Source organism: Eublepharis macularius, chromosome 4, assembly GCF_028583425.1.
Source record: "Eublepharis macularius isolate TG4126 chromosome 4, MPM_Emac_v1.0, whole genome shotgun sequence".
Lineage (NCBI taxonomy): Eukaryota > Metazoa > Chordata > Lepidosauria > Squamata > Eublepharidae > Eublepharis > Eublepharis macularius.
In genome coordinates this window covers 119,151,383-119,166,112 of record NC_072793.1, presented here as the reverse complement: position 1 = coordinate 119,166,112, position 14,730 = coordinate 119,151,383, and the positions used below count along the sequence as shown (strand labels likewise).

The 14,730-nt window shown below is 41.1% G+C and overlaps 1 protein-coding gene across 2 annotated transcripts in view; it reads right to left on the bottom strand.

Annotated features, from left to right (window-relative positions):
* FLNB (filamin B) overlaps positions 1-14,730 on the bottom strand; it is a 91,634-nt gene that overhangs the window by 32,715 nt on the left and 44,189 nt on the right. For both annotated transcript variants that reach the window (XM_054976979.1, XM_054976980.1), the window contains exons 10-20: positions 14,383-14,509; positions 13,031-13,167; positions 12,064-12,257; positions 11,496-11,609; positions 9,752-9,895; positions 9,345-9,468; positions 8,948-9,108; positions 8,139-8,229; positions 7,716-7,891; positions 2,007-2,124; positions 1,130-1,392 (exon numbers count right to left, since the gene is read on the bottom strand). In XM_054976979.1, coding sequence (XP_054832954.1) covers positions 1,130-1,392; positions 2,007-2,124; positions 7,716-7,891; positions 8,139-8,229; positions 8,948-9,108; positions 9,345-9,468; positions 9,752-9,895; positions 11,496-11,609; positions 12,064-12,257; positions 13,031-13,167; positions 14,383-14,509 — 1,649 coding nt within the window. The remainder of the gene's footprint in view (positions 1-1,129; positions 1,393-2,006; positions 2,125-7,715; positions 7,892-8,138; positions 8,230-8,947; positions 9,109-9,344; positions 9,469-9,751; positions 9,896-11,495; positions 11,610-12,063; positions 12,258-13,030; positions 13,168-14,382; positions 14,510-14,730) is intronic.

Sequence of the window (14,730 nt, the reverse complement as noted above, 5' to 3'; positions counted from 1 at the left end):
ATTAGCACAAATTCAGGAAACAAGCTAGAGCATTCACATGTGTGTCACTGTTAGACGCTGAATACCCAAAATGTTATACTATGATTTTCAGTTAAATTATCTCAAAAGGAACTATGAAGGAAGAAATAAGCGTGTTGGTTATGAGTAAAAAAACTCAATGTGCAGAAGTAGCCTACAGGCTTTTAGGCAATGACACAATATATGCTTCTGAGATGTGTATGTCATAGTTATCTAGAAAAAAAATCAGTGAGAAAGTTTGTTACATTTCTTGCTGCACAGCCTAAGTTGCAGTAATTTCTAGGGAATATCAATGAGAACCTTAAGTTGTATGATGACCTTGCACACTTAAATATGGACCTCTGTCATTACCATAACTACTCCAAAAAAGGTGCTGATTTCTGTATTTCTCCTATTGTTTAAGAGAGCGGAGGTCATTCTGGTAAATTTACAAGTAATCAGCAAGGAGTTTCATCAACTTACTTTTACCCTACCTTAAGCTATGCACTAAAAGCACTGACTAGGCTGATTCCGACAGAGCCTGGAAGCTAAGCAGGGCTGGTCACAGTTAGTTACTCAGATGGGAGACCACCAAGGAAGATGGGACGCTATACAGAAGAAGGCAATGGCAAGCTACCTCTGCTCACCTTGAAAACACTATGGTCCTGAGATCGCCGTAAGTCAGTTGTGACTTAACAGCAACCAACTGTAATTATTAGCTCTTCCCACATCTCATATATAAAGGTTATATTTAGAAGTAGCTGATAGCTCAGGAGAGTCTATTATTGTCTGATCTCAGAAGCTAAGCAGGGTCAGCCTTGGTTAGTAATTGGATGGGAGACCTCCAAAGAAGACTAGGGTTGCAGAGGTGGGCAATGGCAAACCACTTCTGTTAGTCTCTACCCATGAAAGCCCCATCAGGGGTTGCCATAATTCAGCTATGACTTGAGGGCAGGTTTTATTTCATTTAATATACATTGAGAACATTTTTATGCTGCCTTTCCACCCAACTTAGCCTCCCCAAGGCAGCAATCAAAGCCATTAAAACTTCTTAAAGTACACATAAATCCATCCGATACAACAGAAACTCCAATAGCTCACATCATGGGCCAGGGGTTAGCAATGTTCTTACCTTGGATGGATCAGGTGGAAGAGTAGCCTCCACAGTGAACGGGCTTCCGGGCACTGGATTACCATCATAACTTACATCAACTGCATAAACGCCTTCTTCCCTTGGGATGTACTTTGCAGTGCTGCACTCTTTGCCTACAACTGGCTCCACTAAGCACGGTAAAGGTTTTTGGGTTGGGCTGAAAATGGCCACATCAAGTTTTCCTTGTCCACCAGCTCCTTTTGTGTCAACCAGAAATTCTTGATCCTTCCCTACTTCAACTCCTTTGGAAACAAAAGCAGCCTGTGTCAGCAAGTTCTTTCTACTTTATTCAATGAAGTAGCTAAAGCTATTAATATAATGTCTTATTCCAGACATCTCAGATCGATAAACCCTAGACAGCCTTCAATTTTTTTAAAAAAGCTCATGGATGCTGTTAGTAAGAGTAGCTTCAGTAGACAGACATCTTTTTGAGTATGGGCTTTGAACAAGAAGATACCTGGTTTAACAGAACTCTGCCAAAGAAAGCTTCTTCTCCTTACATGGTTTTAGTGTTACTGAACGCCCCAGTTGCTTTAAAAAGAACACTATAGTTGCTTTAAAGGGAACTTGCCAAAAATATCTTGTCAAAATTGATCCTCAATGCTTGACTGAGCAATGTTCACGTAAAGCACTGCTCTCTGAAAATGAGACTTGCCAATTACAGTTTAATATCAAACTCTAATGTACTATATGCTCCTTCACTTGTCCAAGAAGATGGCTATGGTTTTAAATTCAAATGCCTACTGGTACATTGACATTTGGATCACCCATCCTAGCTTACATCCTAGCTTGAGTTGTACTCAATTGCTCCTTTATAAAATATAATAAAAGGTTCAGATTAGACCAGTTCACTTACTATTTTCCAGGCCATTGATTTTAATTTTACTCAGGTCAAGTGGAGCTGCAACACCCACAGTAAATGGACTTTTAGGAATCGGATCACCACCATAGGTCACTAGAACCTTCATGTTACCCTAGAAAGATTGAACAGATTTATATTTCACTACTTGAGACCAATACTAGCAGCCCAAATGTCAAAGCTTTGATATTCGTCAAATATAAAAACATGCAAAAAATTGAGGAGTAAGTCAGAAAGGTGCAAGTTTTATCTTACTTCCAGATTTGTTTCAATTTTCAAGTGCACAATTGCAGAGGCAGTGAAATGCTCAGTAGCAGGAATCCATGGCAAAGCACTCTTAAATACTTGTGCCTGCAGACACCTTTAACTTCAGAGCTCACACGTGGCTAAACAATACTATATACTTTGGCCAGGACGTTTGGCTTCTCAGGTGCGTTTTAATAGAAAATTCATCCCCATGTCTACATTTTACCAACCTTTGGTTGGTAAACCAGCCTTTGGCTAATTCTTAACCTGCCCTTTTGAAATATCAGTTATTTCATCTGAGACACAGTTGAAGTTGCATGTTATGCAAAAGCCAAGCAAATAATTTGAATTAATTAAACTGTGAGGAAGAATTAATGTTCTACGCAAGCAAGCTATGGCTTTATATTGAGGAAATAAGTAAATTAGTCTTGGGCTCCCTACACAGAGAAACCCACAGCCAGAAAATATTGTTATTCTAGACAACTGGAAACTTTACCGTTACAAATGACTGAAATGGAACTGATTAGCTAAAAGCTCCATTTACGATTCAAAGTCTTGATGAAGGTTCATGGCCTACAGAGACTCACTTGTGAATCTACACCATCTAAGCCCCAAAACTGGAAGCTATACAGATCAAAATGCTCTTTATGCATTAAATACTTCCACAGTTTGTGTCCGTCTCGCCTCCATGCATGAGTCTTCTACAATCTACTTTTCAGTGTTCACATCTGAAAGGAGCTCCAGCCCGTGAAGACCTATAACCTGAAAATACTGTCGTCTAAGGTGCCACTGCATTCAAATCCTGTTGTTCACATTTACCAAGTGACTTTACTTGCTAATGTCTGAACTACACCTACTCTCACCTCTCAAGATGCATGAACTTTATTTTGTTGCTTCTGTGTAGAAGATTAATTAGGTGACATGATACAAGTAGTGTTCACTGTCTAGAAACTGCCCTGCTGCCATCTATAAAGTTCCCATACAAGATTAATGGCCTCCAGGATCTTTGGGCTGCCTTTGTTCCATTTCTGTGAAACACTAATAAACTGGAGGAAGCAGAAAAGGCTATAGAGAGGATGCTTTGAAATTCAGATTTTTCAGCCAGACCACTTGGGCAAGAGCCAACAAAGCATAACATATTAACTTGCCATGACTAAGGTACATATCATGTGGTAGTTCTACAACTTAATTCCTTGGATAAGAGTTGGAGGATGAAGGTTAAGTTTTCACAAGGCTCAAAGTAGTTTGATAGTAAGTATTTGTCACTGCTGTATTTACCATTTGACAGAGTAGCGCCTGTAATATTTGCTTACTCCACCCCTTTGGTTAAGTGTGCTCATTTACCCTTCCCCCCAATACATCCCTTGCCAGGTCAACCTCAAAAATACAGATGTACATATGGTGCACTGCTCACACACAGCAGTATTTCTTAACGGTAACACCACCTACTATAATTTTCATTCCCTGACAGAATGTTGGCCAAGTGCCCTCATTCAGCTTCCTGAATTTATCTCTAGTTCCTTCATCTAAGTGGGAGCCCAGAGGCTAAGTTAGAGAAGTAACCCAGTGTGCCAGAGCTGTTCTATGTATTACACAGAATGAGGTGGAAGAACTCAGGATTGTGCCACTTCAGACCACAGGTACACAGTACAAAAAACACCCTCAAGATACTTAGCCCATCAGAGAGTTATATTTGGGTTAACATTATAGTAAGTCTGCCAGTTTACTACAAGAGAAGAATCATGAATTATAAATTCATTTCCATATGATCTATCAAGATTTGAGTTCATGAAAGAATACGACAGGCTGAGAAGTGAGGGGAGGGGGAGGGGGAGTCAGCAGACTGGGTTAATAAACAGGAAAAATTATTATAAAAGCAAAAGAAGTTGGTACTATTTCTTCAGCTAGGAAATAACTCAGGACTTGGATACTTTTTCTATTCAGTTTTACACAGCTTATCTGGATTCAAAGCATGACAAGTCATCAGGTATTGATCAACTGTCTGTTTTGTCTATTTTAAGCACAACTTTATGGACCTTTGTTTGAGCTTAACTCACAGGTACTGGGTAGGAATTAAATATTCTACTTCTTAACAGAAGCAGGCAAGATCCGCCCAAGGGAAGAGGGTTTAAGCAGGCAGATGATCCTATGGTGACTACAGCTATGTTCTCCTACTAACATAAATACAAACTTATGCCTGATCCAGAATTCTACCACCTCTGTAATGGGTAAAATGGCTTTTTAGCTACTCTGAATACATGGGTACTGCCAGCTTTGGAAAAGCTTAGAACTTACAGTAGTCAAGCTAGAGGTATTAAGTTTTCCAGTAGGCACTTTTGCTGAGAGTCAACCATATTTTAGAAGAAAGCCCCTCAAACACACCTGGCATTTGCAAAGTGCTGCGGTACAAAGCAGCACAGTTTTAGAAATCATAAGGTCCATTTCCATCTATACCAGCCAATGTCTACAAGAACGATGCCAGAGGCAGCTGGCACCAAGGTTCCTGCTGCAAAGATCCAATTAAAGCACAGTCATGGCAGTACAGCCATTTAAAAATTGTGTAGGGTGGGAAGGAGGCTCAGTTAGTCACTGCTGACATGGAAAACAAGGTTTAAGGTCAGGAGTCCAGCTCTGGCAACAGTCCTAGATACCAGGGAGATATGGGAGCTGTTTGGAATAACCTGTCAAGAAAGGTTTAATTTTGCTGCCTGTCTAAAGGAGACAGAGGGTTTAAAATTATAACTCACTGGCACTATACACCTCACAGATTATCTGTAATAACAAAAAGATACTTCCCCTTATTGCTGGAGAGAATTTGGGAAAATTGCTACATAGGCACATTGCTGGTGGAAATGTAACAAAATAATTACCTTTTGGAAAGAAATTTTGAATTATATTTCAAATAACTATACAATCCCCTTTCAACCACAGGTAATTTTTTTGGAAGCATGGCAAGATACAAATCTTCTTTTATTAAGAAAGGATTTAATTACAAGTCTCTTAAGTGCAGCAAAAGCAGCAATTTTGACAAATTGGAACCCCTTACAATAAATCAATGATTTGCCAAAATATGGGATTATTTAATTATTGAAAAAAATGAAGATAACTTCAGCACTCAATAGATAATAGCAAATCTACAGGCTTTTATGAAAAATGGATGCCTTTTATAAAATTCATTACAGAAAAAGATGTACAACCAACTAACAAACTATGTAAGATTATATGGGATACATAAGATATAGTATTCGTAAGGCAAACTATAAAAATGTAGATAACAAATTAAAAATAATAAGGTTAAGGCATTGTTCTATTCCAGGGGTGGCCACACTTGCTTAATGCAAGAGCCACACAGAATAAACCTGAGATGTTTGAGAGCCACAAGACATGATGCATTGAAGTGACTTCAGAGGAAGAGGCGGGTTTGGGGGAGTGCCGTGAAATGACATCACAGGAAGGGGTGGGGTTTTGGCACAGTATGCTGGGAGTGACATCATCAGAAGGGGTGGAGCTTGGGAAGGACTACCACCTAACCTTTGACCTGGAAGTGACATCACAAAAAGTGATGTCATCCTTGCAAGGCACCACCTCTAGAGTATTCTGGCTAAAGACTCCAGGTTTTTTTTTAGTTGGAATTGTCAACCCTAATGTTTTATTGAAAATAGGAAATACATTGAAAGAAAGAAGGAAGGAAAAAAGGAAAGGGAGGGAGGGAAAGACATGGAAAGATGGAAAGGAAGAAAAAGACAGACATGGAAAGAAGGAAGGAAAAGACAAAAAAAAGAAGATATGGAAAGAAGGAAGGATAAAAAAGGAAAGAAAGAAAGATAAGGAAAGAAGGCATGGAAAGAAGGAAGGAAAGGAAGGCATAGAAAGATATGGAAAGAAGTAAAGAGGAAGGAAGAAGGGAAGGGAAAGAAGGAAGGAAAGGAAGGCATAGAAAGATATGGAAAGAAGTAAAGAGGAAGGAAGAAGGGAAGGGAAAGAAGGAAAGAAATACACGAAAGGAAGGAAGGAAGACATGGAAAGATATTAAAAGAAGTAAAGAGAAAGGAAGGGAAAGATTTTGAAAGGTATGAAAAGATATGGAAAGAAGAGGAAGGAAGGAAGGAAAGAAAGGAAGGGAAGGAAGGAAGATATGGAAAGGGAAGGAAGGAAGGAAGATATGGAAAGGTATGAAATATATGGAAGGAAGGAAGGAAGGAAGGAAGGAAGGAAGGAAGGAAGGAAGGAAGGAAGGAAGGAAAGAAGGAAAGAAGGAAAGAAGGAAAGAAGGAAAGAAGGAAAGAAGGAAAGAAGGAAAGAAGAGAAAGGAAGAAAGAGGAAGGAAAGGAAGAAAAAGAAAGATGGAAAGAAGAAAGAAATGGAAAGAAGGAAAGAGAAAGGAAGGAAGGAGGGAAGAAAGAAAAATCAAGGAAGGAAGGATCACAAAAGCAGAGCCACACAATCTTAAAGCAAGCACATGTCCTCTGAAGCAAACACATTCCCTGCTCCTCCATCTCAGCTGTCCTGCACACACTTATGGGTGCGCCAGTCCTCCGTGCAACTAACGAGGCTTCCACCCATGCAAAAGCCCCCCGGCGCAGGCTGTGCTTCATGCCATGAGTGGCTCTCGGCAGCTGCGCACTTGCCTTCTCGGGAGTAAGCCGGAAAACAGGAAGACCTGGGCCACCTCTGCCTTGGCGCTTCCTCGTCGCGTCTTCACTCCTCTCTTTCCCCTTCCCCCCAACTGCCCGTCCCGGGCGCTCGCTGAGAGCGCGGGGCCGGCAAAACTCAGTGCTTGCAGAGGAGTGCCCAGCAAAGCGAGGACGGGTGGGCTGTCCTCAGCCCTGGCCCGCCCCTTCGTTGCTCCAGGGTTGGGAAAGGGGAAGCACGCTGGGTGCATAGATCGGGTGAGCGGCTGGTCGGCTCTGCCCCTTAAAGGAGCCTGGGGGAGGAGTGAACTTGCAAGCCTCCGGGAGCCGCCAAATAAGACTTGAAGAGCCGCATGCGGCTCGTGAGCCGCCATTTGGCCACCCCTGATCTATTCTTTAGTGGTATATTATGTTAATGCATATTTGACTATAATTTGAATTTCATGTGTAACTCTGTTTAAAAAATTGTAAATTTCTTGTCGTATTATTGGAAAGAGAACCAATATATTTTTTTTTTAAAAAAGGAGATAGAGGGTTTACAAATTAACTCCACTAATGGAAATACAGGTATCGGTAACCATAACAAGACTCCCAGAAACAAAGTTGTTGCATATGACAATTTGGAACAGAGAGAACAAAATAACTGAGCTTTGGATGCACTTTTTGGGCCCGTGTTTAATTGGGTGATTTGACTGCGTCAGTAGCTTTGCTCTCTTTAATGAAAAGATACTGGTAACATATTGTAGGAGTCCAAATTTGCCATTTTATATCATGTAAAATTTGTGTGCTACAACAAAAGCTCACTACCCACCTTCACAGGAAAGCCTACCTGCTGTACTGGAGTATATTTTACAGTGTGGGAATAGTCATAGTTATCAATGATGTCCAAGTCTTTGACAACATCTTCAGCATTTGCCAGAGGTCCACTGAAATGAACATCCAGAGGAGCTTTCCCAGCACCTTTCGTGAAGACAGTGAAGTGTGTAGGCTTCCCATTTTCTACACCTAAGTAGGAAAAGCAGTTGGAATAATCCATCACCCTGAGAAGATGATCCACACTTATTTGTGGGTGGAGTGCTAAAGACACAATTTTACCACCTCAAGACACAATTTTACCACCTCAAGCTCCAGGCCTAGTTTTCCACTATCAGTCTCAAATGCAAGATGGCATTTTGTAATCACAGTATAGGGAGACTCAACCAAATGACAGTCCTAAATTTCATTTATCAAATTGATAGAGGGAAAAACTCACCAGTTTTACTTAATCCAGGCCCTTCAGCTTTCACTTTGCTTGCATCATGTGAGGGTTCTACTTTCACTCTGAAAGGGCTGGTTGGAATTTCCTTTGAGACAATAAAACTTGGTTGTAGTACAAGAAGCAAGTCATATAGAGCAAGTGAATAAGCTCAAGAGTCAATATAAATGGCCACCACATTATCAAGTTATTCCTTTCCCTCTAAAGGCACTAATGTTAATTAGTAAAATCTATCACAGAACAAAAGTCATTTTTTTTCTGTTTGATCTAATGACACTATAGTATTATAGTGTCTTCATGACAATATTTTCTCCTGTTCAGACCAAGCTTGGTTTAAACACACACATTTATGAAAACATATCAATAGTTCAGTGGCCATTTATGCAATGCCAGTGTGATCTCATACCCCATTTGTGAAAAGTGGAACTCTGAGCTTGGTTTAATTTTCCGTTGGCAGTCTTTATATAGCATTTCTGTTTCCTGTACTCAGCTTTTATAGATTCTCAGCTTATCCGAAACTAAATTTTTTAAAAGTTCTTGTTAGCAAACAGTAGTTCACAAAATCCAGAACATACTAAATACATCATCCTTAATGTAACATCTATGCATTAAGGATCTTTTTTTTTTCAAAAGAGCATACTTTACACTCTTAAAACTAGCACAAATACTCAAATAGGCCCAGAAACCATGAGCAATCATGCATGTATACAAAAGCAGTTTCAGACAGTCATCTAGAGATGCCTTTGATCTAGTGTAACCTCTAGCCTCTACTCCCAACACACACACACCCTCCCCGCATTACAAACCTCTCCAGCAAACAGCACTTTGACAGTGTAGCGCCCAGCTGCAGGTGGCGTATATTTCACTGTGAATGTATCATTAGCATTATGTATGATGTCAAAATCTATGTCTTGTTCTTCCTCATTTAGCACATGAGCATCACACTTAATGCCCACACTGACATCACCTAGAAGGAAAAGCCATGTGTTAGTTGATCACTTGGTAGTTGCTCCCTTACATCACCACTTGTGGCCTTGTGGTTTAATATTAGGAGATAACAGCTTGCATAAAAAGATAAGATTTTTCTGGGTTTTTTTCCAAGAAGGGTTTCCTCTACTGCAGAGTGAGGTTATCTTTTTACATAAAGAGGGGATTGTGTCAGGTTTGCTGGAAAGTCAATCCAATAATGTGCATCTGTTTTACCTTCTCCTGCTTCTGTACAGTCTACAGTGAAGTGAGTAGGTTCATTGGCTTTCAGACCAGTTCTCTCCACTCCAGGTCCAACCACTTTCACTTTATGAGGATGACTTCCTTGTCCTATCTGGACCTAAATAGTAGATATGTTTAAATTAATTTGACATGCAAGGTAACAACATTATAAGAGTTTCTGATATGAGACTCTGGCTTACTCGGGGTCTTAGGTTTCATGTTCTACTATGGTCAAGGTTTCCAACCTCACTCCACATTGTTTGTCAACAGGGCTTGACTTTATGCAACATTTGTTTGCAGAAATTCTGATGCTGCTACTTATACATATGTTAACATGACCAGAGTTGCATGAGGCAGGGAGACAAGAGGACAAGCAAGTACATTTACTTTAAACTACTCACCCTGTAAGGGCTATTGGGCACATTAGCTCCTCCCCAAGTGACAGCCAGGGTGTGCTTCATTGATTTTGTTGGAACATAAGAGCAGGCATAGATTCCACCTGGCTTGCTCTTCATTTGAATATCAATGGGATCACCATCTCCATCCTTAAACAGATATGGTTTGGACCAAAAACAAACATGATTTCAGAAGTCTACTGGCATTTATCAGACCTCTCAGTTGATCCAAGCAACATGGTTTTCAGTTTCCATTTAAGATCATAAAATCTCTTTAATGCTTTTGAATGTGCTATTTTATGATATAGGAGAGAAATATACAATATTGAAATAATAATTTTGTAAAAACAAACTGACATGGGAAACCAGTAGAGTAGAGTAGTTAAAGCAGCAGTCTTCAACGTAACACCTGCCAACATGTTTCCTTATACCCACACTTCTTGAGGATAAAACCCAAAGGGTCTTGGATAGGGAAACACAGGCAGCTTTGGGTCTCGTCCTACCAAATGACTAGCAATATGCTGAGCTCATCCTGGGCAGGTGCATCACAGCTGTGCACTCTGGCCAAGGACAGCCAAAAGGCAGCCGGCTCTGGACTTGGAAACCTCTGTGCTTCTGCAATGAGTAAATGCTCCCTTTTCTTCAAAAACCTAAACCAGAGAGCATCTCTTCCTCCAAACAAAGAATCAATCCAGACTTTCCCCCACCTTCCCAGGACAGATGCTTCAGAACAGTCCAAGCAGCATCAGTTCTGAATTGGCAAGCATCTGCCTCCATCATAGGAGGATGCCTGGCTTGGAACTCCCAGGTTTGCAACTGCCACTGGCCCCATGGCAGCCATTTTATGCTGGCACTCACTGCCACTTCTCAAAACTTCATGAGTGCTTGCAGGCTCAGCAGAGTTAGGGATTCCTCGGCTAGAGCATTTGATTAAGGCTGGGTTCAAATTTCCACACTATCATGAAACAACCTGGGCAACTTTGGGCACGTCACCATCTCTCCGTCTAGCCTAGGTGAATAGCCGGTCTGCAGTAGAACAGCAGGATTTGAGCCCAGTGGCACTTTTAGAGACCAGCAAGATTTTTAGGGTACACACTTTCAAGAGTCAGAGCTCCCTGAAAATCTTGCTGGTCTCTAAAGTGCCACTGGACTCAAATCCTGCTGTTCAGTCTGGCTTGTAACAAAGTGGTTTTGAGATGAGGGAACCCTGTATGTCCCCATGTGCTCCTGGAAGAAGGGTGAGATACAATCAAATGAGTGATGAGCATAATAGCAATAAAAAATTATGCAGCTCCCAGCCCACAAGAACTGCAGAAAAGGGGAGGTTCTTACTTCTTCACCATACACTCAATAGCTGTTCTGCACTTTTTAGCCAGGCATGCTGCTGCCTTAAACAGCCTTCTCCCTCTTTCAAGCACCTTCCTTCACTTAAGTGTAGCTTGTTCCCTCATCATCCCTGATAACAGCATACATGAAGGAGGCTATATAGAAATGCAACTGTCAGAAAGTCAGCATATTACCAGATCCATGTCGGCGGAAGTGGCAAGAAAGCAGACAAGTGTGAACCTGTCTGTCGCCAAAAGCCCGATCAGTTTACAGTTCACAAATAAGATTCAAGTCTTAAATATACTTCAAAGCAAATCTCCAATTACAACAGCACACACATTAGATTCATTCTAATTGTTCGAATGCAAATCTGTGGCTGCATCATCCTTATCAGAAGCAAGTATTATTTGGGCTGTGGCCATACTTGTGCATATATCTTCAGAGGAGCATTCCCAGCTTCGCTGGCATCAACTGTAAATTCTGCTGGATTGTTCACAATGCAGCCAGTTCTCTCCAGACCTGGACCATAAGCTTTTACCTAGAAAAGATAAGCAAGAATGGAAAAAATACCAAGATGCCACTACAGACTGGGCACTGTAGTCTGATCAGTCCATAAGCCAATTGAGACTCTTCTTTGAATGGATATATCTTGTTGCTGGAGAACAATTTCTGTTCTGTAAGAAATCCTGCTATTACAAATGCCTAGGACTGTAGCAGTCCTCAGATAAGGACTCTCTAATAATCAACTGCTAGATCAGAATGAGAACAGACTAACCCAGGAGAGACCTGTACTAGCTATTGCTACGTTACTGGATGAAGCAGCAACATGAACTGTATGAATGCTCTCTAGTCTTTCCCATGCCAAGCTGCAGCATGGGCTCTCCTTCAATGGGGGAAGTAGATATTAGAACATGCCCTAAAATCCATTCTATGGAACAATTCGTTTAATAAACTTGGTAAGTTATAATCTATATAGAACCCTCATGCCTTGCCTTGTCTGAGTCGAAGTCTAAAGAAGCTGGTTGGATGAATGCCATGTAAGGACTGTCTTGAATATCCTCATCATCACACATGATGTGAACTGCATATTCACCAGGTTCTTTTGGCCAGTACTTCACATCACACGATCCATCATTCTTATCATCACATTCAATTTTTGCTTGAGATGGACCTTCAATGGCAAAGCCTAAAAAGAATACACGTATGCTGGAACTGTACAAAGTGCCAACTGTGATTTTGTTAGGATGACTCTGAAGAATATACAGTAACTGTCTGTTCAAAGTTAGTTTTCACATTCTAGAGTAGCAATCCCTTTATTTGCAGCAGGTTTTGGTAGAAGCACCTCCCAATATGCATTCAGGAGATAGAAACATTCTGCTACAGAGTAACCCTGAAGTGCTCATTACAGTGGTTACATTTCTAGGGTGAGGAGGGCCAAATACTATATGTTGCCTCGCCATCATTTTTGAGATCTCACTTATCTGCTGGCAGCCATCTGGGAGTTAAAACATGGGGAGCTGGAGGGAAGACATGGCTAAATCAGACTGACCAGGGCAGTCAGCCCTACTCGCTTGTAAAAATGTAAAGTTATATCCTGCCTCTTCATACATTAAACAGCAATGTAATTACAACAATACATTCAGTCACAACTTAATCTACAGACCAAACAAGAATATCCAATGTTATTATTGCAAATAGTGCTACATTACTTTGTTGCTTGGAAGTCTAATTGGGGACTGCAAAAAAAAAAAACACTTGGAAAGCCTGCATTGATAGTCTTCTATAAATGCTGCAGCTTTATATGGAGAAAGTCTGCTTTCTGAACATTAGAAATTTGTCCACTAGGATGTGTTCAATAAAGCAAAGGTCATACATTTAAACTGAGGCAGCCTTTTCCTAGTTCTGCTATTCAGATATTCTTGTGAACTGCTTGTCTCTGATTTGTCCAGATTGGCTTACCTAGAGATCCCACTTCTGGACCAATGGATTCGACGACAAAGTCAGCAGATTTACCAACAACTCCTTCATGAAGGCCTGGCCCCCAGGCTCTTACTTTCTGAAGTCCAGCTTCAGGACCCACTTGGACTTCAAAGGGGCTAAGGGAAAAACACCAGAATTCAAGATTTGGAGACAGATACCAGAGTGGAGTTAGAGGTCCAAATAAGACATGGCATTGTGTCCCCTTACCAGGGCTCATTTCGAGGGGGAATGCGCAGGAACACAGTTCCGGCAGTTCCCCAAAGAGGTCACATGTCAGGTGGCCCTGCCCACCTGACTCTCGGCCATTTCGGGCCCATTTCATCCTGGACTGGGGCCGAAACGGCCCGGATTGAGCCTCTGACGGGTAGTGGATCACTCTCCTGTTCAGCAGCGGCCCAATCCTGACCATTTTGGGCCCCTTTTTGACCATTTTCAGCTCCTTTTTACCATTTTGGGCCCAATTTCAGTCCTGAATGGCCAGGATTGGGTCCAAAACAGCCAGGATAGGTGATGTCAGGGGTGTGTGGCATATGCAAATCAGTTATGCTAATAATATATTTCAGGTGATGTCAAGGGGCGTGGCATATGCTAATGAGTTATGCTAATGAGTTCCTCCAGCTCTTTTTCCACAAAATGGCCCCTGCTTACCCTACCATGGTAAACTCATGATTATATCTAAGCCACAAAACCTCTTTTTTATTTACTTCTTGTTCTCTCCTATGCAAAAAAATTTGGAAGAATTGGCCACCTCAGCAAAACTTAACAGTTTAAAAAATGGAAGATGCGGCCTTCAGCTGTTACTATCCCTCCCCACACTGCAAACTATTTCAGCCCTTGCCTGAATCCAAGGAAAACTGAACTCATTTAAAAATAGGTTTCTTACACAGTCACCTTTGTCTAGATTAAAGGACCAAGACCATTACGGGCAAGTGAGGCACAAGTGTCCATGCCACACAATGTCTGTTGAAAAGGAACTGGGATCTAAGGATAGTACACAGCTTACCTTACAAAAGTTGTTTAAGAATGGAGTTTTAATCTTGCCCCTACCAAGTAATGACCTGGATACCTCGGATTTTAAGATTCAATTGCTCTGTTGAGCAATATGAAGCAACAAAGGCAGGCAAGGTGTGCCCTCTGTTTTTATTAGGGTTACTACAAAGTTTAGCAGGCATAATACAAGAGCGTGAAACATAAGAATGCCTTCTACAGATACTGCCAGGAACAAATTAATTCTGCTATTACAAGGTCTAAGCAGCTATGGCAGCCTACACTGCCATAGGTAATTTATTGGGAATGGACATATTTACTCTTAACATTGTGTTCCAACTCACCTCTTTGGGATGTTGTGGCCTCCCCATGAGATTGTGACAATGTATTTCCCTGGAGTTAATGGGTAGTATTCAAATGCATATACCCCATCCACAAATTCCTTTTGTTTCACAAGTTCCTCCAAACCTTCTGTAGAAACACAACCTAGCATTAATCTTCAATAGTTCCAGTCCCACTACTCTAGTTTCAGACAATGGAGCCTTTCACTCTTTCAAACAGATTCCCAAGAATGAAGTAAACTTTTTCAACCAGAAAGTTTGCAAAAAAGAGAGAAATTCTAGTTGTCTCTTCAGAAAGATGGCATAAACATTTCCAGCAGAGATTGATGAGGAAAAGTGTTATATTACCAT